This window comes from Alligator mississippiensis, chromosome 10 (assembly GCF_030867095.1).
Source record: "Alligator mississippiensis isolate rAllMis1 chromosome 10, rAllMis1, whole genome shotgun sequence".
Taxonomy (NCBI): domain Eukaryota; kingdom Metazoa; phylum Chordata; order Crocodylia; family Alligatoridae; genus Alligator; species Alligator mississippiensis.
In genome coordinates, this window is record NC_081833.1 from 43,038,247 (window position 1) to 43,063,817 (window position 25,571).

Below are 25,571 nucleotides of genomic sequence, written 5' to 3' on the forward strand. Positions count from 1 at the left end.
TCCTAATGTCCAATCTAAATTGGCTCTCTGCTAGCTTGTGGCCATTATTTCTTGTAACCCCCGGGGGCGCCTTGGTGAATAAATACTCACCGATTCCCTTCTGTGCCCCCGTGAGGCCACAAGGTCGCCTCTCAACCTTCTCTTGCGGAGGCTGACAAGGTCCAGTTTCTCTAGTCTCTTCTCGTAGGGCTTGGTCTGTAGGCCCTTAACCATACGAGTGGCCCTTCTCTGGACCCTCTCCTAGTTATCTGCATCCTTCTTGAAGTGTGGCGCCCAGAACTGCGTGCAGTACTCCAACTGCGGTCTTACCAATGCCCGATAGAGGGGAAGTATCACCTCCTTGGACCTATTCGTCATGCATCTGCTGATGCACGATAAAGTGCCATTGGCTTTTCTGATGGCTTCGTCACACTGCTGACTCATGTTCACCTTAGAGTCCACTAGGACTCCAAGATCCCTTTCCACTTCCATGCCACCAAGCAGGTCATTTCCTAGCCAGTAGGTGTGCTGGACATTTTTCCTCCCTAGGTGCAGCACTTTGCATTTGTCCTTGTTGAACTGCATTCTGTTGTTTTCTGCCCACTTGTCCAACCTGTCCAGGTCTGCTTGCAGCTGTTCCCTGCCCTCCGGCGTGTCCACTTCTCCCCATAGCTTTGTGTCATCTGCAAACTTGGACAGAGTACATTTGACTCCCTCGTCCAAGTCACTGATGAAGACATTAAAGAGTATCGGTCCAAGGACCAAGCCCTGCGGGACCCCACTGCCCACACCCTTCCAGGTCGAAACCGACCCATCTACCACGATTCTCTGGGTGTGACCCTCCAGCCAATTTGCCACCCACCGGACTGTGTAGTCATCCAAGTCACAGCCTCTTAACTTGTTCACCAGTATGGGGTGGCATACTGTATCAAAGGCCTTCCTGAAGTCTAAGTATACGACATCCACCCCTCCTCCTGTGTCCAGGCGTTTCGTAACCTGGTCATAAAAAGAGACTGGATTGGTCAGGCACGATCTGCTTGCCACGAACCCGTGCTGGTTTCCCCTCAGCATAATTTGTCCTGCCGGGCTCTCACAAATGTGAGCCTTGATAATTTTTTCAAAGACTTTGCCAAGGATGGAGGTGAGACTGACTGGCCTATAGTTGCCCGGGTCCTCCTTCCTCCCCTTCTTAAAAATGGGGACCACACTTGCCCTTTTCCAGTCCTCCGGGACTTGGCCCATGCACCATGAGCGTTCAAATATTCCCTCCAGTGGCTCTGCAGTGATGTCAGCCAGTGCCTTCAGTACCCTCGGATGGAGCTCATCCGGGCCTGCTGACTTAAAGGCATCCAGTTCCTCCAAGTGCCTCTGCACCATCTCAGGGTCTACGCATGGAAGTCTGGCGCCTTGCTGCTGCCTCTCTACAATCCCAGTGAGAGACTTGTCGTGCCCCTCGCTTAGGAACACTGAGGCAAAGAACTCGTTGAGGAGTTCAGCCTTGTCCCCCCTGTCCGTCACCAATTGTTTCTGCCCATTTAGCAGGGGTCCTATTCCTCCCTGGGCCTTCCTTTTACTCCCTATATAGCTAAAAAACAATTTCTTGTTGTCCTTTACTTGGGATGCCATCCTCAGCTCCATGGTAGCTTTGGCCCGTCTAACTGCCTCCCTACAAGCACGAGCAGAGGAGGTATATTCGTCTTTGGTGATCTCTCCCCGTTTCCACTTTTTATGTGCTCCCCTTTTGGCCCTTAGGCTGCCCTGGATTTCTCTGGTCAGCCAGGGAAGCCTCCTGGCCCCTTTCCCTCTTTTACCTCGCACGGGGATCGTCTTGCTTTGTGCCCGAAGGATCGTTTCCTTAAGGCACAGCCACCCTTCTTGGGCTCCCATCACTTCAAAACTCCTACTCTGCAGTGCGTCCTTGACTAATCGCCTGAGTTCTTTGAGATCAGCTTTCCTAAAGTCTAGCACTTTCACCCTACTAGTTACCTTACCCACTCGACATCTTATGGTGAATTCTATTATTAGGTGATCACTGTCCCCCAGATGGCTACCGATCTGTAGGTCCCCGTACCATGTCATCCCCCGTTGCCAATACCAGATCCAGTATGGCATTCCCCCTAGTGGGACCGTGTACCTCCTGTGTCATGTGGAGGTCCTGTACACAGGTTAGAAACCTGCATGAGCGGTGGGACTTTGCTGTCTGTGACTCCCAGCAGATGTCCGGGTAGTTTAGGTCCCCCATGACTACCGCCTCTTTAGCTTTTATGGTCTCTGAGAGTTGCCTCAGGAGCCCCGAATCTATTTCTTCCCCTTGATGTGGGGGTCTGTAGCAGACCCCTACCACCAAATCCCTTTCTCCTGGCCCCCCATGTAGCCTAACCCACAATCCTTCTACTTCCTCATCCTTGGATTCCGTCTTGATGAGGGTTGATGTATATTGCTCTCCACTGCTCTAAAACCAACAGCCAGATAATCAAGCCTCATATAAGGATGTTGTGAACAGGGATTAAACCTGGGCGCTAAACCATCCATATGCAGCTACACCAATTATCAACAAGTGATGCAGACCCACAGGGAGAAAACAGCTATGTTAAACCGATGAGGTAACTTTGAGGTAACTTTAATTTTCAACCAGATTTTACTTCAAAGGAGATTAAACAGAAAGATTTCTTCTCTCAAGGAGCTTTCCTCTCCTTGCCCCCTATTGAGGTGAGAACTAAGACAAAGTTTTACTTGTTTGCCTTCTGCTTGGATTTGTGATCCCTCTACATAGCAGCCAAAGAGCTTTCTGTTGGTAGAGTTTATAGAGCAAGGTGAAATTTTGAAAAAATTCTTCCTGGTTTAAATTAAAGAAAATACTAAAAAGTCTTGCCAAATTTGAAAATTAAAATGAAAGAAAAACAATTAGACTCGATCAAAGGCATGTTGTTTCAAGCAAATTGCATCATTTTGATTTTGAGATTTTTAATGTTTTTAAAAATAAAATTAGATTCAATTACATTAAAAAGTAATTTCAGATTGAGACGACAAAATGTTTCATATAAAAATGTTGAAGGTGGATGTTTGACATGTTTTGGAATTGTTAATGTTTTTCCAAAACGAAAAATTCAGCAGAATGAACACCCCCTTGTGAAATGTTTCAGTGACACCATGCCTGAATTTTTCACTGAAAAGCACAATGAGAACTTTTTCATTCAGCTTTAACAGCTTCTACTATTTTCCTGAATGGAATAAACTATACCTACTAAATTATCTTATTGTTTATTGAGACTGGATCAGGGGTGGGCAAAATATAGCCTGTGGGCCAGATCTGGCCCACCAACTGATTCTATCTGGCCTGCAGTAGGTTCCTCGAACCTGCCCAAGCATGGAGGGCAGTCCAGGCCATGGTGCATGCAGCTGGTCCCAGGATCCCTTGGTGCAGAGGTGCTGCTTGGCACAGAGCACAGCCTGCCCTAGCCCTGTGTGTGGCTGTCAAGGCACACTGGGAGCTGTAGTTCACAGAGCCAGGAGGTATACCAGTGGAACAAGGGCATTGTGGTGGCTGGACTCAGCTTCCTGGCAGCCTCTGCAGCAGTAGCTCCTTCTGGCTGCTGCTGCTAGCATCTCCACCAATGCCGCTGGACCCGACTCTACTGCCTGGGCACCCCAGCCCGTCTGCTCCACACCCACTGCTGGCGGCTCTGGATGGAGCAGGCAGGCGGCATCTCCATGGAGACCGAGCTGGGACCCATCCCATCTCCCCACCTGAGTGCACCTTGCCGGCAGTAGTCCCGGGCCCTGCCTGCTCCATCCAGTGCCCCCAGCAGTGGATACAGGCAGATGGGCCCAAGGCCAAATAAGATAGGATGCGTTGGCATTTCCCTGGACCCCACCCCACACTGGGTAGTGTAAACAGTAGGGGTGTGCGAAGCAGGTTCTATTCGATGTGGATGTGGATTTGGCCCAGATCAGGGACAGTGATTCAATTAATTGATTTGGATCACTGATCCTGATTCGATTCGGCTGAATCCAAATCTGAAGATCTGCTGCTGATTCAGAGAATCAGCAATTCGGACACAGACACAGCTTTAAAAGTTTTTTCTACATACCTTGAGGTAGCAGATGCAGCTTGTGATCACTAGGATGCTGGGGCGCATGGAGTGTCCTACAAAAGCATGGGTGGGGGCCCTCCACGTGCTCATTGGCAAACCCGGAAGTGGACCGGAAGTACTTCTGGTTCACTTACGGGTCTGCCAGGGAGTGTGCTGGGGGGGCCCCCTGCACCTCCCCAGCTCAGTGATCGGCCTCAGAGGGACCCCGGGTGCCCCCACCCAGACCTAGGAGGCACCAGTCACTGAACTGGGGGGACACAGGGGACCCCCCAGTGCACTTCTGGTCCATTTCCAGGTCTGCTGCTGAGCGCGCTGGGGAGCCCCCTGCACTTATGTGAGGCACTCCACGAGCCCCAGCATCACAGCATTCACAAGCCCTTGCTACCTAGAGGTATGTAGAAAAAACAGTTAAAGCTGTCTCTATGTCCGAATCTCCGAATCTTTCCAAATCTCTCCAAATCAATTCAGAGGGTTCTGATTCAATTCAGAGAGATTAAAGGGTCCTCTGATTTGATTCGGATTCGGAGATTCGACCACCAAATTGGGCCAAATCTCCACTGAATTGAATCAGGGACCGAAGCTTCACACAGCTGTAGTAAACAGCTGTGACTGTGTGGGGGAGCAAGGCCAGGTCAGCACCCCCATTTCCCTTGGCCCTCAACAGCTCACCAAAACTCCTTAAGTGGTCCTTCAATCCAAAATATTGCCCACCCTTGGACTAGACCATACCTAGAATTCAGCCATACACATTCTCTAGAACTCACTCTTGATTCATGTATTTCCTCCCTTGTAATTGGTCTTTCATGCAGTGGCTAACATTTCGGAACTAGGTGTTCAGATCCCTAAAGCAGCTTTGAAAGTCTAAGCCAATGTAAGTGGTGCAAAAAGGTAGATGCCTCGATATAACATCCGAGTGCAGACAACATGCAGATAGGTATCTTCCACTACTGTGACAACTAGCTAAGGTCAGTTCATGCTGCTGTCCCCCAACTAGGCCAGTCCATTAAGAATGGCCTCTTTAATAAACTTTTCTAAGATCTTCCCCGGGATAGAAGTCAGGCTGATGGGCCTATAGTTAGCTGGATCCACTTTCCTCCCTTTCTTGAAGATAGGCACCACATTGGCCTTCTTCCAGTCTTCGGGCACTACACCAGAGTCCCAAGAGTTTTCAAAGATCCATGCTAGAGGCTGGGCTATGATGCTTGCCAGCTCCCTGAGTACCCTGGGGTGAGATTTGTCAGGGCCAGCTGACTTGAAGGTATCCAGCTTCTCAAGACTGACCTCATGAAGGAACATCTTGAGAAGCTGGATACCTTCAAGTCAGCCGGCCCTGACAATCTACACCCCAGGGTACTCAAGGAGCTGGCGAGCATCATAGCCCAGCCTCTAGCACGGATCTTTGAAAACTCCTGGCGCTCTGGTGTAGTGCCCGAAGACTGGAAGAAGGCCAATGTAGTGCCTATCTTCAAGAAAGGGAGGAACGTGGATCCAGCTAACTATAGGCCCATCAGCCTGACTTCTATCCCGGGGAAGATCTTAGAAAAGTTTATTAAAGAGGCCATCCTTAATGGACTGGCTGACACCAACATCTTAAGGGATAGCCAGCATGGGTTTGTCGTGGGTAGGTCTTGCTTGACCAATCTCATTTCCTTCTATGACCAGGTGACCTATCACCTGGAGAAGGGAGAAGAGATTGATGTCATATATCTTGACTTCAAAAAAGCCTTCAATCTGGTATCCCATGATCACCTCTTGGCGAAACTGGCCAATTGTCGCCTTGGGTCCACCACGATCCACTGGCTGGAAAATTGGCTCCGTGGTCAGACCCAGAGGGTAGTAATTGATGGAAGTCACTCATCATGGTGTCCTGTGACCAGTGGGGTCCCCCAGGGCTCTGTCCTTGGACCCATATTGTTCAACATCTTCATTAATGATGTGGACACTGGAGTCAGAAGCGGACTGGCCAAGTTCGCCGATGACACCAAACTTTGGGGCAAAGCATCCACACCAGAAGACAGGCGGGTGATCCAGGCTGACCTGGACAGGCTCACCAAGTGAGCAGACGAGAATCTGATGGTGTTCAACGCCGATAAATGCAAGGTTCTCTACCTTGGAAAGAAAAACCCGCAGCATCCTTATAGGCTCGGCAGTGCTATGCTGGCTAGCACTATGGAAGAAAGAGACTTGGGGGTCATCACTGACCACAAGATGAACATGAGCCTGCAATGCAATGCTGCAGCTAGTAAAGCGACCAAAACGCTGGCTTATATCCATAGATGCTTCTCAAGCAAATCCCGGGACGTCATTCTCCCCTTGTACTCGGCCTTGGTGAGGTCACAGCTGGAGTACTGTGTCCAGTTTTGGGCTCCACAATTCAAAAAGGATGTGGAGAAGCTTGAGAGAGTCCAGAGAAGAGCCATGCGCATGATCAGAGGTCAGGGAAGCAGACCCTACGATGACAGGCTGAGAGCCCTGGGGCTCTTTAGCCTAGAAAAGCGCAGGCTCAGGGGTGATCTGATGGCCACCTATAAGTTTATTAGGGGTGACCACCAGTATCTGGGGGAACGTTTGTTCACCAGAGTGCCCAAGGGATGATGACTAGGTCGAACAGTCATAAACTACTACAAGACCGTTTCAGGCTGGACATAAGGAAGAATTTCTTTACTGTCCAAGCCCCTAAGGTCTGGAACAGCCTGCCACCAGAGGTGGTTCAAGCACCTACATTGAACACCTTCAAGAGCAAACTGGATGCTTATCTTGCTAGGATCCTATGACCCCAGCTGACTTCCTGCCCTTTGGGCAGGGGGCTGGACTCGATGATTTTCCGAGGTCCCTTCCAGCCCTAATGTCTATGAAATCTATGAAACTAGGGTTGATTTGATTAACTACTGTAACAAGGAGCCAGAGGCTCCCATTACTTTAAGTGAAGCAGCAGCAGGGAGATCCCCAGTGGGGGTAAAAGCTGCCTATTAGGGTCTGGCCACAGGGGAATGGGCAACCAGGGAGCCATAAACTAAGAGTGCCTATTGCAGGGGTAGCAGCTTACCAATAGGACAGTAGGTCAGAGCTCTGCTAAGGTAGCAGGACTAACAGTTGTAAGCTTCCCTGGTAGCTAGCCATCAAACCCTAATTGGAAACCCCTACAGGTGGCTAGGGAGCCACCTGATTGGAAGAGGCAGGGCTTAGAAGTTATATAATCCCAGGACCTGAGCCAGGGCAGGAAGTTTGGCCCTTCAGGCAGCTGAGAAAAACTCTGCGGCAAGATGGCTACAGGGGAGTGACTGACCAATACCTGAGCTGCCCTGGGGAACTACAAGTAAAGAATGTAAAGCTTGCAGGGAAGTAGAACCCAGTGTGGGTGTGTTTTAGTTACAGGCAGTGAGCTAGTTTATGTTCTAGTTTAGTGGTTTTTATCTGTGGTCCACAGACTCCTGGGGGTCTGCAGACTACATCTAGGGGATCTGTGAAAAATGATTATGATCATTCAAAAGTATGTGAATACCTGCACTTACAATTCAAAGAAAGGGGACTGCACTTCCATTTGAAATTTCCAAAGGGGTCTGCAAATGAAAAAAGTTTGAAAACCACGGTTCTGGTTTATACCGGTGGACAAGGAGTGGCTACAAAGGGGAAAAGAGGTGGCCACAGATGGGTGCCTGAGTGGTGCACCTAGACTTGAGCCAGAGTGGGGTGCCTAAGAGGAACACTGGGGTGTAAAGCTACAGGATGCCTGAGGGGCAAGTAAGGCATTGAGTCCTGCCAGGGGGCCAGGCCTGGCTCAAGCATGGAGCAGGCTTAAGTCAAACTAGGGTTAAGACCTAGAGAGGGACTGGAGCCTAGCATGGGTGGAAGCCAGACAGGGCCAGGGGGCAACATCAGGGCCAGTGGCCCACAGCACTAGAGGGGCAAGACAGGGACTGGAGCCCCAAAGCCACAGTCTGTTGCGGTGGACCTAGGCTGAAAGGGGCAGAGCCAAAGGAAAAGGGCCCAGTCTGGAAAGGCTGAAGCCCCAACAATGGTGTTGAAGTGCAAGGAGGCCTGAAGTAATAGCTGGTAACATCTATGAGACATGGGTGTGGCTGTAAGGGCAGAAGGGGGCCATAAATAGGTCAAGTGCCCTAGGGGTTAGCCCAAGAGGGCAGAACTGAGACCATCAGCATCCAGGAGGGACCTCCTGGTTACAAAAGGGATGAGGGCTCTATCTGGGACCTTAGGGTCTGAGGGATCATTGTAATTCAGAACACTTCCTGCAAAGTGTATTGAGTTACAGCCTTCTTTTTGGTAATCTAATTATTCCATCCAAGGCATGGCAGTCAAGAGAGCAGGGAGGGTATCTAGTGAGCCAGATCAAGGCAGGAGTTGAGCAGCCCCCAGAAGGCATCACGGCCGCCCTGGGGCCTGATCCTTGCTGCAGCTACACAGATGCCTTGTCTCCACTAGAACTTGACATCACAATGGCTAACTTGAGTTAGCAACCTTGGTGTAACAACACTCCTTTTTTGCAGTCAAGACAACAGAATTCTGAGAAGCTATTTAGGACACCAAACCACATCTATACTGAATCTGTTTGTTCTAAAGAGCAGAGCATTTTCAATCAGCCTCAGATCTCTCAGGTCTCTTTGTGCTAAGTATACAGCAAGTCCCTGCTGTGATCTAACATTGGACATCCTTTACAACTTTCTGGTCACAGCACAAAGTCTGTTTTAGAGCAGATGTGTGACTAGGTCATCTGTGAAGGAACCTAGGGAACAGCATGTCAATTTACTGCTGACAAACTAATGTTCGTTTCCTTTTATGACTTTAATTTATTGGGAGTGAAAACAGGTTGATTAAGCAACAAGGTTTGCCTAAGAGTTTGATCTGTTCAAACTGGTATCATACAAACCCAGAAACCTTTACGTATTGTACATGTTATCTTTGTGGGCTGCTTCAAAGAAGAGAACTTTGTTCTTAATTCTTCCGGAAACCTATGTAAACTTTGATCTTATTCGCTTTTTAGGTCTGAATGGACAGTGTGGTTCTTTTGGCTGGTTTCACCGGTACAATCTGGCTGTTTCACACCACCCTGGTGATGCAAAACAGACATAAATTTGGCTGGCAGGCAATAAACCTGTGTTATTATAAGCATCCAGAGTAGACTGGTGAATCAGGGCTAGTACTATTACATTGGTGAATCCCAAAAGAAAAGGCTGGAGGACTCTGTAAGTCCAATTAAGAAATTAAAAAAAGAGTTGGTTTGCATGGTAAATAATGGACAATAGAATGATTATTATAAGGAAGAGAAAATGAGCAGGAAAGTTGGTTTTACTTAGTGTTACACAGGCAGTTAATGCAGTGAAAAAGATAATAGATGACATTTTTTGGCTCTCTATAGCTCAAATTCCCTCTTGATAGAAATGGATTCTGTCCCACTGTGTCTAATGGAACTAGTTCTTTTTATAGCAGTAAAAAATTTCCCACTAATGTGGGAATGTGCTGACTAACATGAAACCAAATAGCAAAATATCAGCCCTTTTCTCGTATGATTTTTATCCTGGTAATTTTTCAAAAATATCCCTGTAGCAGGGCACTAAGGTGCCTACTCCTCTTACAGCAGAGATAAGAACCCAGGTGCAGGTTGCCAGGACAACCAGTTAATGAGGGAATTGGCCACACCTGCACCTGGTCAGCTGGCCGGAGGAGGCAGGGCCCTAAGCCCATATAAAACCCAGGGCTGGGACCAGGCAGTTAGTCCCTTACCAGCAGCCGAAGGGGAAGGAGCCTCCAGGAGGAGGAAGGGCCCAGAGATGTGGTAGCCGGTAGATATGCTACCCTTAGAACAAAGGGGACACCAGTAGCCCATATGGTATACTTGCCTACTAGGCACCGAGCCTCAGAGAGGGAGTTTTACTCTTTTAAAGAGGCAGAGCATGATGTGAGCTCTGCGTTAAGTTACAGCCCAGGGACTCATGGCAGTTGGTGGTTGAGTGTGTGCTGTCTGATAACAACCGGTGGTTTGGGTGAGCCTATTAGGGGAAGGAGGAGGTCTCATAGGGGCCCACGGCAGCATGGGGACCCTGGCGCTAGAGAGGGTGCTGCACTTGAGACAGGGCTGCGGAGAGCTTGATGAGGACAAGGAGCCGAATTAATAGGAGGCCGAGGCAAGACAACACTTGTATCATCTGCGAGGCTTGGGGCGTGATAAAGGAGTGGTTGGAGCCATGCATACAGTCCATAAGGCTGAAGACTCGGAAACCATCCACAGTGAAGTGGGATGTCAAAGGGGGTAGAAACAACAGGATTAATAGGATCTAGCCCAACCGTGTCCAAAGCTAAAGCTCAAGGGCAGCCTCTGTATATTTATTATACTAACAAGACATGGTGGGCGAGAACGAGGGTGCTTGTTGGGCAAAAGACTGGCATGGTTAAGGACCTGGGGGGGTAACACGGCCACCCCTAGGTACCCCACCCTGTTACAATCCCATACTTCACAAGTCTAATTGTCAAATCAGTGGACTGCAATAGTAAACCTAGGAGTAAGAAACAAAAAAGTCAGATGCTCCAACCCCCTGAGGGAGTTAGATTGGGCAGATTCCTCCCTGCTGAAACCCCTCTGATATTTGAGGAGGATAAAACTGTTGTCATTTGGTTTGACTGATTTTTCTAAAATAAAAAAAAAATAAATCAGGATTTCAGGGCAAATCACTGGCTTTGTGATCCAAAATGTGAGATCACTTGGTGAGTTGTTGTGACCATTGTGGGGATCTTGCAGGGAATTCTGGTTGCATTTTAGAAATAACTGCTTTGCTGAATGTGTGGGTATATGTTGCTTCCTTCCTTTGGGTATATGTGGTTCGCCAGGGCTGGGTTCACATCTGGCCAGATCAGAGACAATGGAGAGTTAACCAAAATGGTTCTTTCAGTTAGGAACATCTGGGAACACTGGTGTTGCTAGAGAATTAAAGGAGCCAGTTTGACCTAGCCTAGCAGCAGGGAAAAGGATTGTAGCACTGAAATTTCTCCAGAATGAAATGGGAGAAACCAATTATTAGTGCTAGAATTTAGAAACATGGGGTGCATGTGCACACCACAAGATCTGCCCTTTCAGGCACTGCAATTGTGTGTGTGTGCTCCTTACAAATCTCTCAAGTCAAATCCCCCTGACAACTGACATATGCTGTTGGTAGGGCTGGCCCCCTCCCTGACAGGACCGCCACCGCAGGCAGTTTCTGCGGGTGCCCCCCCAGATTCAGTCTGTAATGCTCTGTGGTATGGTATTAGTTCATTATAAGACCAATGTGATTTACTAAGGGGGGGGGGGGAAATATGATGAGCTCAGCTGGTCCAATTGAAATTTTTTTTCCAAGTCCCTGCAGTGCACCTACCTTGGAAACTAGAAAGATGAAAATGTGGTACTACTTCAAGGTAGCATTGCTCCTAGTTAAGAGAATTGTAATCAGTGCCAGATTATGACATGCTGGGGCCCTAAACTATTTCCAGCTTAAAAGGCCCCATGCAATAAAAAATAATACTTTATTATTATCAGAGAAAGGACACTGAAAATATAAATATGAATGCTTTATATTTGCATATGTAATTACAAATATATAACTATGGAGCCATATATATCTATATTTTTGTCATATTAGAATGAAAATGTCTATATTAGAGAGTCATTTTCCCATATCTCTTTTATTTACTGACTGATTGTTATAAAACTTGATATTGAGTCAGGGGGGTTTTTTATTTAGAGGTCCCTCATACAGACACAATTCAGAGCAAGTCAACCATGCCTGATTCCTTTTTACTCACTTTTGTGGCCATGGAGCAGAGAGCAGTGAAAAGGCTAAGAAAAGCAGGGAGGGCACCCCCTGGCCCACGGGGCAGAGAGCAGAGGCAGCAGGCAGACAACAGAGACCAACCCCCGCCAACCCCCCCCCTTCCATGCAATGCACCTCTGTGCTGCTGCCAGTCATGATTGCACAGTCTCCAGTCACAGTCTGACCCAAATCCTCACCCCCTCCCCCCCCCCGTTCCCACCTGCCCCACTGTTCTCTGGCCAGGGTGAAAACAGCACCTTCACCCCCTACTCTTCCCTTCCCCCTGACTGAATGCAGAACCTAGCCATGGGTCTGTTTTCCTTTTTATGGAAATTTTTTATATTTCAAAGAGGGCAATTTGCACCTTCTCAGACCAAGGCCTGTCTCTTTGTTCTCTTGGGAGCAAGAAAAACTGGTGGGTTTTCTTCCCCTCCCACCCCATCCCACCCAGAGGCAGGCATTTTTGCTCCTTCCCAACAAAGGAGGCAGACAGACAGACAGGGGAACATGCAGTTTTATTGCACCTGAGAGATTTGTAAAGAGCACACACACCAGTATTAAGAAACTCTCCACTGCCTGTCTTGATGGAGAAAGGACACTACGCACCCAGAGACCCCAAGACAAGACAGTGATCTGTGGGTCTGTCAGTGGTCCCCATGGAAATTGTACCAAGCCCAGGCAGCTGGGGGAGGCTGGGAACTGTAGTCCTGTCATGCAGGGAGAGGGTGATGGTGGAGGGGGCAGTGACATGCTGGTGCCCTGTTTTGCCTATTCTGTTGCCCCCAATGTCAAACCACAGCTCCCCATCAGCCCTGCTGCTGCCCCTCACTCCTGGACCCACTCACTCCAGCCCTGCCAGTGCCCCTCACAGCCAGACAGCAGTGCCCTGCCCACCCTGGGCCATGATGGTGCCCCTCACTCCCGACCCGTAACCCCCTGGTGCTGCCAGTACCCTGCACTCCCAACCCACAGCCCCCCACCCCTCCCTCTGGTGCCCCTCACTCCTGATCTGCAGCCCCTGCCCCCTCAGCCCTTTCTGTGCCCCTCACTCTCGACCTGCAGCCCCCTGTGCCCCCATCCCTGCCGGTGCCCTTCCCTCCCAACCTGTAGCACCCTGCCCCCTCCCAAAGGGATCCCAAATGTTTCTGTCCTGACTGGGCCAGAGTGTGGTGGCTCCATCTTATGCAGGTGGCGGCGGAGTGTATCCAGCCCCAGTGCAGGCTGGGGGGAAGAGGAGGGGAGGCTTGTGGCACCCCCCACCCTGGGATGGGGCTGCTGCATTGTGCCAGGCAGCCTGGCCACAGCCAGACAACCTGACCCCTTCCCCCTCCTTCCCCGTGGGCAGCGTCTCGTGGCCACTCAGCACCTGCAAGCACAGGCACCGGCCCCTGTGTTGCCCAGCAGGCCCCGGAGTTCCCTACTGCCCTCAGAGGCAACCCCCAACCCCCTGCCCTGTTGCAGCCCTAGCCTCCACCCCTGCCCTAACCAAATGTCAGGGATTTCACTTCACTTGCCTGGTGGGAGCAGAGGGAGGGCAATTTGAGCCAGACTGGTATTTGGTTCTCCATGCTGGAATTTAAAGGGGAATTGCACATGGGACTTAATCCGTTCAAAAGCCTGTTGTGTGCAAATACAAACATGACGCACCAAAATAAACAAGTTTAAAATTTTTAATGCTCATTAAATTAATGAGGATTATATGCGCCCATGGATGCAGAGGAGTTTCAGGACTCACAGGGAGAGTTTCTAGATACATTTGAGATAGTGGGCTGAAGTTCTCTGCTCAGTGTCCTGCCTTGGCACCCTAGTTATTAGACTCTAACCTGCATTTCTGTTCCTGTTTTATCATAATCTATCTCAAGAATCTAGTTTTTGTACATTTAGTGGCCTCCCTCTAGCCATTGGGTGTGTGGGGCAGCAGGGGGACTTGTAGTTCCTGCTGTAGTGTACTGTCATTGTGTAAGGAATAGGCTTCATGGTGCTGGGAGCGGGTGGTGGGGAATCTTTCTGACTGCCAGGCAAGCTGGAGCTGAAGGGAAGAAGAGAAGACTGATGTAGTCCAACTGGCAGCCTGCATTACTACAGAAACAGACCTCCTGGGTGCAGACAGAAGTGCAGCTTCCAGCTGTAACTCAGAACCATCTCTGCAAAGCAGTCTGAGTTACAGCATTACCCCAAACCAGATGAGTTCACTGTTGGTTTCAGGGGACAGGGAATCTAGCTGCAGGCTGGGAGCCTGCAGTCAGGTTCCCATAGCAAGGGACAGGCTCTCTGCCTGTGCTCGCTGTTTTCAGAATGGGAGAGGAGGGAGCTTGTTCTTGGGGCTCCCCAGCTAGTGCTGAAGGGTAGGATGGGTGAATTGGAGCCGCCCCCCGCCACTTCCAGGAGGGTGGGGTCTCCAATACACTGGCCCCATGCTCCGGGGAGTGGGGGGGCTGAAAAACTGAACTCTCTGGTCCCTTTCCCCCCTTCCATTCTGAACACCATGACAGGCTGGGAGCTCCACAGACACAAGTTACAAAAGACCCTACATTTTGAAACATCTTTATCTGATACTTCATGCAATGAAGGGTCATTGCAGATTTTCACCAGATCAGCCATTTTTGAAGCTGTTTCAGCCATGCACTTGTATTTGGTCACAACTATAAACTGTGCTTTCTGTTGCTAGATCAGGCAAAAATTGTCACTTCTGTCTGCACCTGGGGGGTCATCACAACTGTGAGCTGAATAAGTCAGTGATATAATACAGTTACAAAAAGGTTAATATCATTCTGGGATATATTAACAGGAGTATCACATGTGAGTCACAGGAAGTGACTAATCCGTTTTGGGCACAGACAGAAAAGATGCCTGATCTGGCCACAGAAAGTGGTTTATAGCCATGACCAAACATAAGTGCATGACTGCAGACTGCTTCAAAAATGGCCAATTGGGCAAAAATCTAAACCCTCACTGCATGAGGGTCCAGATGAAGATATTTTAAAATAGTGTCTTCTGTAATCTGTGTCTACACTGCGTGCTGTCCTCTGAGCTGTTTTCAGAATGGGAGGGGGGAAGGGACCAGAGGGAGTTTGGTCTGGGGGGGGTTTCAGCCCCCACTGGAGGATGTACAGGTGTACTTGAGCTCCACCACCCAAGGTGGGGAGGCTCCAATTCACCCACCCCACCCTCCAGGGAATGCTGGCCGGGGAATCCCCAGAATGAGCTCCTTCTGCTGTCTTTACCCTTCCCATTCTGAAAACAGTGGGGGGCTAACAGGGAGGAGGGGCTGCTGCTAGGGCAAACTGGCTACAGGCTCAAAGCTAGCAGCTAATTTCCCCTCTCCTCTGGAACCAACAGTGAACTTCAGCTTGGTCTGGGGGATCGTTGTAACAAGAATCTTCCTGTGAGGCATACTGAGTTACAGCTGGGAGTTCCACTTCTGTCTGTGCCCTTTATTCCTCACTGGTGAGGCTTTCCATGGAGTACGTGTCCAGTTTTGGACATCACACTTCAAGAAAAATGTGGACAAATTGGAAGGAGTCCACAGGAGAGCAACAAAAATGATTATAGTCCAGAAAATATGACATATGAGGAAGGGTTGGATAAACTGGTTTTATTTACTTTAGATAAGAGAAGATTGAACAGTGAGTTTGCTAACAGTTTTCAAATACAGCTGTTCAAAAGGAGCTGCTATCAAGTGATGGTGATAAATTGTTCTCTGTGCCTAAAGGGTACAAAACAAGAAGCAACCGGCTTAAAATATAACGAGAGAGATTTAGTTTATGGACAGACATAGGCAGGCATACACCCAAGCAGTGTTGAGCTATGGGGTCACCATGGCTTGAAATGCTGTTGACTCTACTGAGGCTCAGCCCAATGAACTATATAGTGAATCATGAGCCTTTTAGCTTTGGATTTATATCATATGTAGTTTGCATTATATATAAATAGATACAAAAGTGCTGCTTAAAAGTGTGCTTATGAAGTACCTGTGCTAAAACTTGCAGGAGTTAAAAAAAAAAAAAGCATCAATTCTGGATTAACTAAATCTATGGGTACTATATGCAAATTACTACAGGTGTTTATTTCAAGGTCACTGTTCTCAAATTTGATTCTAACTTTCATATCTTCCCCAACACACCCCACAAACATTGCACCCACCCACTCCCCCACACCCCTCCCCACATGTACCCCCTGTGAGGGGAGCATGCCTCTGGGGGAAGCTTCACTCACTGCTACGTGCACACATCCCACCACACACATGCACACACCTCACCATATACATACACCCACAACCATGTACACCCCACATCAACCCCCCACATACATACCCAAAGCCACCTACACACACCCCACAAACCCCATACCCACCCCCACACACACCCACACATCCCCAAAAACACCCCCCAACAAGGCACCCCTACCCACCCACCCAAATCCACACATCCCCACACCCTCCCCCATACCCCACATACACACACATCCACACACACCCACAACCCCCAACAAATCCCATACCCACCCACTCATAACCCTCCACGCACCCCACAATATACAGGAGTAAGATTTCATTTTGAGCTATTATGCAATCACCTCTATATATGCAACACAAATGCACACAAATCAGGACAAAATATTTTTTTTAATAAAATTAAAATGTGTTATTGTCAATGTTTGATTTTTTTTTTAGTATATAATTGGGGGGGCGGGGTCCAGTTCCAAGATGACAAAACCCCTTCCCAAAAGTACTTCTGGGGGAAGGGGAGGGACTTCCGGTGACAAAGGTCAGGAGTTAGGAGGCGGGACTTCTGATCCCAAGATGCCAACCAGGGAGCAAGGTATTTGTCAAGGGGTGTGGCTATCCTTGGAGTCCTCAACAGCTTACCAAAATTTATTAAACGGCTCTCCATCTGAAATAATTGCTCACCCTTGATTTAGACTGTAAACTTTCTGTGGCACGGACTGTCTCTTACCCCATACATGCACAAGCATAACGCAATGGGAATGAATCTTCAATCTTATTTGTGCTACTACGATCCCAAAAACAATGCCCAGAGTATGCTCAGACAGTTCTGTGAAGTACTAGTTTTAAAAATGTGCTCATCCAAAAAAAAAGAAACTGTGTTCCCTCATGGGTAGCAAATAAAAAAAAATATTTCCTGTTCAAAAGGGAATCCTTTTCCCCATGTCAGAAATGGGAATAAATGACTAAATGAGTAAGTATAGGAGGTTACTCTTTGAGAATGTGTGTTAGTTTCAATATACATCTTGCTTTTGAATTCAGGTTTTGCACTTTGATTTGACAGCCTAAGAAGGAAGCATGGTCTGAACATAAGAGTAGGAGCCAGAAGTTTCTGAGCAATAAGCCAGAATCAAACTGTAACGTTAAATCGTTCTATTTTTATTACAGTCTTTCTCAACTTTTTACTACCTTTTCATCCAAGCTTACAAGCACTATTAACAAAGAAAAGGATTGCACAAGATTTTGATGTTGGAGGAAAGAAAGTGTTGTATGTGAATGTTTAAACCATTAGGGACGTTTAGAAGATCAAGAAATAAATCATCTGACAAGAGAGCATACAATCTGGTTTAAGGTCTAATGAATGTAATGCAAGATCTCATGCTATCAGTGTAGAACTAAAATGTAACTACACCATTTCACTGCCTTCTGTATAACTTAAATATTTATCTTGTGTTGTAGTGAAAAGGAGAAAAGAGAAGTTAACTTCTCAGTGGATCATTGTTCATCCACAAGTTGCAGGTATTTTGAATGACTTGGGACTCAAATTGAAATCTTGAATTTAATCTCTGCAAAATCCCTGAGATTAAAATCTAGATTAACACAAATGTATGGAATGTGACTAATGAAATTAGAGCAGATCACTTTGACTCCTGAAAATTGTTTGGTGTTATGGATCAATCACTTTTTGACAGGCATCACATTCATGTAGCAATTAAAGAAATTAAAGAGCAACAACAGAAGCAGGATTAGCATTCCCAATTGTATTCAGTGCAGTGATAAGCAAAATGAGATACGTACCTGCTAATGCCAATTTGAGGGCCTGGAACACCTTGGGTTTCTGTTGGGAGTTTCCATAAAGAGAGGGCAGAACAATCTTCTTAGACTGGAGGAACAAATAAGCACTGCCAATCCAGGCTTCAGAGCTGCTTGCCATCTTCTGAACCTAAAACACCATTTGGTGAGCTGTAAACCTGGTCCACTTTGAAGGCAGCCCTGATATGGGGTAAGCACAGAAAACACTGCTACAAGCTTGTTGGGTGCTAAAGTTATTTTGTTGCCTTTTTATATGGACTTGTTCTTCTTTGATGTGTATGAAAAACACTGTATTAGTGATACTGAAGAAGTGTTGTTATTACTGTAGTTTCTAATGGATAAGACACATCTGCATATAAGACGCCCTTCACACTCCTCAAAAGGATAAAATTTTGGGGATACATGTTTTTAAGATAAATTGAAGTTTGATCATCTCTTATTATGATGTTTTCCATAATTTTTCATTACATTGATAATAGTATGGGATGCACCTTAATTTTAGACCTTTTTCAGGAACAGAATTTGTTGCTTATACATTAGAAAACATGGTATTTTTGTAAACAGTGATACAGCATTGTTCCCCTGGAAAAGAGGCTAAAAGAAACCCAACATTAAAGTCCCACTAATGGGTCAATTTTTAGTCCAGAGAAACTCTGAATTTAAAGCTGAGAACCTGCTAAGGGCTCACCAGTCAGGCTTCTAATCAGAATCCCAAGAACTGCTTAAACTTGACTTCTTTCCACCCAATAAAAAATCCCAAAGGTCAAATCTTGGTCTCATTGAAGTCACTGGACAAAATGGACATGAACTTCATTGAAGCCAGGATGCCATCCTGGTAGGACAGATGGAGGGAAGAAGATGGAGCTGGCTCTCTACACACTCAGCTTCCCCACCAAACACCCATCTGAGTTAGTCTATAAGGTGCCGTGCTGCTCTGCCTTCTGTAATGGTTTTGCTAGTTAGCCACACTGTAAAGGCATCATGACATGATGTAGAACACAGTGGTTGGTGAAACTCTTAAGAACAAAGCCAGCTCTTGAATATGACATGAAAACAATCTTCTCCTAAGTGTAAACAGCTTAAGCTTCAGCTACTTCAGAAACCAGGTACAACCTGCATAAAATAACTGATAAAGAACAAACCACAACCATCAGCAATGTATTTTTGTTTTAGGGTTTTTGGGGTTTTTTGTTTTTTTAGTCAAGAGTTGCATAATATGTACCCCATGCAGAGAGGAAACTTGATAACATCTCGGTATCAGCCAGGCATATTCCCCTAACATGTACCTGTTAAATGGAAACAATTTTGCAGCCAAAAATGGTCTGTACACTTATTGCAGAGATGCAAGACACTTAGCAGGTCTGAATTTTCCAATTATTGGAACATAGTAGAATAAAAAAAATCTTATTAGACTTTAATCGTGTACTTGAGGTCTTGGATACTTGGGAGGTTGCATCACATAGTCATCTAAAACAAGAAGCATGAATGTATTTCTTTTTTTGTAGGTATTTACCCTATTCTAATTTGTGCTGGCCTGTAGAAGCCCCACCACTCCTAGTAAGGGCAAACCCTCCCAGCCTTCAAACCCTCAGTTCCATGGCATCACAACTTAGAGCTATTTTGAGACCTTTCACCTCTTCTTCATTCACAAGCCTGACCATACGTTCTCTTCCTGTCTACATGCCCACCTCCCTCACCTTCAATCAATCTTTTCCCCTCCACATATCCTCTTCCTACCCTGTTAATCAACTTCCTCTCCATGAATAGGATGCTGTATCCCATTCTCCATGTTGTCTTCTAGATTTTAAGTGTGATGGCTGTTATCTTGGCCAACATGCAAGGGACTGAACCAAGGACTTCCAGGCCAGACAGCATGAATCTGGGATTTTAAGCTTTCTCTTTGGCAAAGAGCTGGTCTGACAAGGAAGTGCCAGGGAATCTTGAAATTGCACATCACACGCAAAAACATTTTAGAAGGTAAGTATTCCCACAACCAGGAATTTTCACATCCACAACACCCGAATCATATGGCTGGAAGGGACCTTGGGTCCTCTAGTCTGACCCCCTACACAGATGCAGGATGTGCTTCTCCTAAATCACTCAGACAATGTCTATCTAGCTTCCTCTTAAAAACCTGCAGTGAAGGAGATTCCACATTTTCCTCTAACAAGCTTGTTCCATTGTCCTGCTGTTCTTACAATTCATTTTTTCCCCTGAAATTCAGTCTAAGTCTACTTTCCTGTATTTTTAAACCCTTTGTCCTGCCCTCCTTGGCTTAGGAGAACAATTTTTCTCCATCTTTATGGCAGCCAGTATTTGAAAACTGCTATTGTGTTTCCCCTTAAACTCCTTTCATCCAAACTTAACTTCCTTAGGTCCATTAATTTTTCTTTGTGCGAGTTGCATTCCATGTCCTTTATCATCTTTGTCACTCACTGATGAATCTTCTCTAGTTTCTCTCTGCCTTTTGAAACATGGAACCAAAACTAGATAACGGTACTCCAGCTGAAGCCAACTTGTGCCACGTAGAATAGTATCATTGCATCCTGTCTCTTGCATGCAGTGCTTCTATTAATATAATGCAATATTGGATTTGCCTTTTTGTGATGGCATCACATTGCTCAGTTAGGGTGAGTTTGAGAGCCATCATCCCAGATCCTTCTCATCAAACCAAGTTATACCCCATTCTATATTATGCATCTCACTTCTCTCCCGTATGTATTGCACTTTATCTTTGTCTTTGACTTTTATCTTGTTGGTTATAGCACACAGTTCTATCAAGATGCCTTTGAATTTTAATCATGTTCTCCAAAGTATTTTCAGTTCCTCTCAGTTTTGTGTTACCTGGAATTCTGATCCTGTGTCTGAGTTATTAATAAAAATGCTAAACAATAACAGACCCAGAACTCTGCAAAATGTCTTGTAAGTCCAACATTGATCCATTAATAGTTACTCTTTGCTTATTCAACCAATTATGCACCCATTTCCTGGTTATTCTATTTCCTTGTATTTCTCAGTTTATCAGTGAGAAAGTCCCACATGACAGTGTCAAAATCCTTGGTAAAGTCCAAGTATACTATGCCCACAGCATTTCCTTTATTCACCAAATCAGTTACTCAAGAAGATCAAGGTGGTTTGTTTGGCATGATATTTTTTCTTAAGAAGTCTATGTTGGCTACTAGTGATCACCTCTTCATTCTCCAGATCTTTGCAAATTGAATGTCTTATCATTTGTTCCAACAGTTTTCCAGATACTGAAGTCAGCATGACACTACAGTTCCTATCTACTGACACTCTCTACTGCCATCAGTCTCAACAGAGACCTTTTAGATTTGTTGTTATATCACAAGATTTTGCACTGAATTTTGCAGTTTCTTACTTCTTTCGTATCTCGTATCTCAAAATCTCAGGAGAATCATATCTCAGATGTTAATAAGTCTTCTTATTATTTTAAATATTAGTTGTAGTTTCAGTAGCATCTAGAAGTGCTATTGTGCTAGGTGATATAATAGAATCATAGAAAACTAGGGTTGGAAGGGACCTTTAAGAGGTCATCTAGTCCAACCCCCTAATCAAAGCAGGACCATCCCTAACTGGATCACCCTGGCCAAGGCTTTGTCTATCCCGGTGTTACAAACCTCCAAGGATGGAGATTCCACAACTTCTCTGAGTATCTTGTTCCAGTGCTTTATTACCCTCCTCATGAGAGCTTTTCAAAATATCTAACCTAAACTTCCCTTGCTGCACCTTGAAACTGTTGCTCCTTGTTCTGTCATCTGCCACCACTGAGAATGATCCAGCTCCATCCTCTTTTGAACCACTCTTCAGGGAGTTGAAAGCTGCTATTGAATCCCCTCTCAGTCTTCTATTCTCCAGACTAAATAAGCCCAATTATCTCAGCCTCTCCTCATGAGGCATATTCCCCAGCCCCCTAACCATTTTCGTTGCCCTCTGCTGGACTCTCCAATTTGTCCACATCTTTTCTCTAGTGAAGGGCCCAAAAATGGAACAAACCCAGAACAAAGAGATGTCAAAGAAACCCAGAACAATGAGATCATCTCTATTTAAAATGCACATAGAATAACCATAGTTCTCCTTATGGTACTGTATTATTTACATTCACTTGGTGTAATATCCTTACTATGCAACATGACATTCCCTGTAGCATGCTCTGTTAGTAGCTTGCCTCCAGTTTAATGCTCCTAGCCTTTTTCTAGAATCGTAGTGAGAGCTCCAGTGTCCCAATAGCTGGAAGGAGCAGAAAGTGCTGACAGAGTGTTTCATTTGCTAGTACAGTGGTTCTCAACCTTTTTTAGACCTGGGCACCCCTCAAAAATGCCAGCTCTTAGCTTTCACTTGATTTTTTCACTACAGAAAAATAATAGAGCAATTCTTCTGTTGCAAAAAGTTCAGAAAGACCACAACAGGTCAGAATGTTTATAACACTATGGATTCCTTTTTGAAATCTATGGTTTTATCTTTACACACCTAATAGTGTTAATATTGTGCAGCACCCTTTTAAGGATCTCTCAGCACCCCAGGGTCATGTGGCACCCTGGCTGAGAATTAATGGGCTAGTAGCATCTCCAGTGAAAATATCTTGAATTACATATTGTCTTTAATACATGGCTTCATAAAGGGGAAAGATGTTCTATAACTCCAGAAAGTCCAGTGCAGAGTGATTTATCACAAACAGTGGCATTTGGCAGAATATTTGCAGAAATATGTTACTGAGGTGGAAATAGGCCTAATTCTTCCCGTGATTTAAATGATTCATTTTTTAATACAGTAGCCAGTGTAAAATGCTTTGCTGGTCTCTCTGCTGATTTAGTTCTTGGTGAACAAATGTCATCGTCCGGCCATGTTTATAACTGGTAGAGAAATACCTGTACCAGCAAAGTATGATTTGTAAAACAATGCCTTGTCATTGCAGTTTTGCTAATATCACTGCCTCTATACCAGGGGCTGCAGCTGACACAGTTATAATAATCAAGGACCACACCTCTTCCCACCTCTGACTGATATGGCTTTGCCAACTGGCATCTATAGTATGGGCCTGACCTCCTAAATCCAGCATCATATCTGGTACTTATTAACAAGACACATCAAGATTATCATCTATTAACATTTGAGAGGTCTTTTTCAGTACCAGTTCTGCAAGATGACAAGATTCTGGCCTGTTAGTTTGTCCAGCTAGGCTGTTTGTTTGGGGTTTTTTTTCATTTTTTAAAAAGCAATAAAAACCATGCTGCTGTGTGCATACAGCACATGGGTAGGCCTGCCTCTTGCGCTTAATGTGAGAGCGCCAAATTCTCTGCTGGGGTAAAACAATGCTGCTCCATAGACTACACCAGCAGCAAACTGGGTTCTGTATTTAAAAATGGCATCAGTGACATATGATGGTTAGGAAGGAGAAAGAATACTAAGCCGCCCCACTGGACTGACAGCCCAGAAAATCCCCTTTCCAGAAGTGAAACTTTTTTTTCTGAGTCCAGAAAGTTAGCTTAGCTTAAGAGCACGTGACCACAGAAAAAGTGCTTGCTTCGCTTTTTTGTTTAACTTCCGATTTAGCAGCAAAAGACAGAGATAATTTAAAATTAAATGTTGGCAAAAGGCAATGACACATTGGTTATCTCAGCCATCAAGTTTCAGATCAAGAGGATGTGTAGGGCATGCTAAAACTTTCTGGGCACTAGAAAGAAAGACCAGGATGATCTCCCCTTGCAACCAGGGCCCCTGGCAGATGTGAGCAGAACACAGTATCACATCAGCCCACTTGCAAGCCACCCCCTTATCAGTGATGTTCATTTACCTTTTCCAAACACCCCTCCTCACGATTGCGAGAAGCCTGCACTTCCGTCTCTGCGCAGAACAGGAGAGAGAGGTTCACTGGGGGCTCCTGGTCACGTGGCTCTAATGACAGGTATCTCAAGAGGTACAGGAGGGGCTGAAGGCTACAAATCAGTGCCCTCCACAACTTCCTGGCTGTAGTCCTAGTGCCAGTTGGCTAGTTAGTTGCAAGGCCTGCAAAGTGCTGCTGCAGAGAGGAAAGGGGTAAAATCTAGCATGCCTGTAGGTCACCAGAGGCTCAGATGAAGCAAGTTCTGTTTCTGGGAAAGCGTGTTTTCCTGTGTGCTAGAGTTGAACCACCTCTCAGGCTGAGGAATCAATGTTATTGGTCGAGGCCCCTGCCAGTCCTGAGTACATAAGTCTCACTAGAAAGTTAGCAGTGGGACAGGAAGGAGGAACTGGTAAAAAAACAGGCTTCTGTCATCAGCTGACTCACTAAACCAATCAACTGGATTTTAGGGACATGAGAGTGCCTTTGCCCTCCCTTTGCCTTGGTCTGAATTCAGCTATATGTAACCCTTTATAGTCTGGACAGAAGTCTTAATATTCCAAGTAACATAGAAAAGCAAGCTTTAAACTTAGAGGTTTACACCTTAGTTTTCCCAGTGTGGAAATTTGGGAGTTTGTGTTTTATAAAAAGAAAGAAACGGGGCAGGCGGAAGGTGGAGGGGGTGGGGGGTTGATGATGCAGAATATAAAATTGGCACTTTTAGCATGCTTATTGAATGAGCACCACATTGTGAGCACCAACTATGTCTTCTGGCACCCAAATATTGTCTCTGGTTAATGAGAGAAACTGAGGCACAGCACAGTTAGGTGACTTGCCCAAGTGAGGCACTGGAGGCCGAGAATATATTCAGAAGTTCTCATCTGATTTCCTCTTGCACCAGATGACATCTTCTCTCAAATTGGCCCATACCCACAAAAGATTAATTCAGTCACTGCACATCTGGATTTGTTTTTAACAGGACTTTTTCACCATGGGAAATAGAGAATGAGGGTGTGTTGGAAAAATCAAGGAAATCTTTTCTATAGTATTAAACCTCTAAATTAGACAAATGAAAGAGAGAAGGTTCTTAATACAGTTCCAATGTGCCTACAAATTCATTTGGGGGGGGGAAGAGGGGACGACAGCAAGGAATAGGAGATGTTCTGTTTACCAGGGCACCCCTTGGAGTAACTAGGAACAATGGCCACAAACTGACGGAGAACAGATTTAGATTAGACATGAGGAAGAACTTCTTCACGGTAAGGGTTGCCAGAATCTGGAATGGGCTTCCAAGGGAGGTAGTGCTCTCCCCTACCTTGGGGGTCTCTAAGAGGAGGCTAGACATGCATCTGGCTGGGGTCATCTAACCCCAGCACTCTTTCCTGCCCAGGCCAGGGGATCGGATTCGATGATCTACTGAGGTCCCTTCCGACCCAAACTTCTATAAATCTAGGAAAGTGCAAACATCTAGTGTGCATTTCTAAAAGGCTACTGTATCTTAGTTGCTTACTGTCCATGCAGCATGGCAAATAAAGAAAAAGATCATTGCACTGAGCCATAAACTGGGGCTAACCACTCTAGATTAAAAGACTAGTAGCTGTGACCACACAAAGCATCTGTAGAAGAGTAAAGATTGGGTCCAATCATGCTGTCTTCAAAGAGCCATAAAAATAGGCATGGTCTAGGAAATTAAAACTTTTTTACAATCAATTTTATGAAGCTGTTTTCATTTTAAAGGCCTTGAAATTGCCCTATGTTTTGCTTCGTTATATTAAGTCAACATATTTTAAACATATATTCCCCAATCTCTTTTTTAAAATCTA

The 25,571-nt window shown here is 45.9% G+C and overlaps 1 protein-coding gene across 2 annotated transcripts in view; it reads right to left on the minus strand.

Moving 5' to 3' along the window:
- Window positions 1-24,117, minus strand: part of TRADD (TNFRSF1A associated via death domain) — a 36,082-nt gene extending 11,965 nt beyond the window's left edge. Inside the window, exons 1-2 of one of the 2 annotated variants that reach the window (XM_006268168.4) lie at window positions 23,722-24,117; window positions 17,895-18,039 (exon numbers count right to left, since the gene is read on the minus strand). In XM_006268168.4, the coding sequence (XP_006268230.2) occupies window positions 17,895-18,030 (136 nt within the window). In that variant the 5' untranslated portion in view covers window positions 18,031-18,039; window positions 23,722-24,117. Of the gene's footprint in view, window positions 1-17,894; window positions 18,090-23,721 lie in introns of both variants that reach the window. The other variant, XM_006268167.4, reaches the window with a different exon arrangement.
- Between the last annotated feature and the right edge of the window lie 1,454 nt (window positions 24,118-25,571).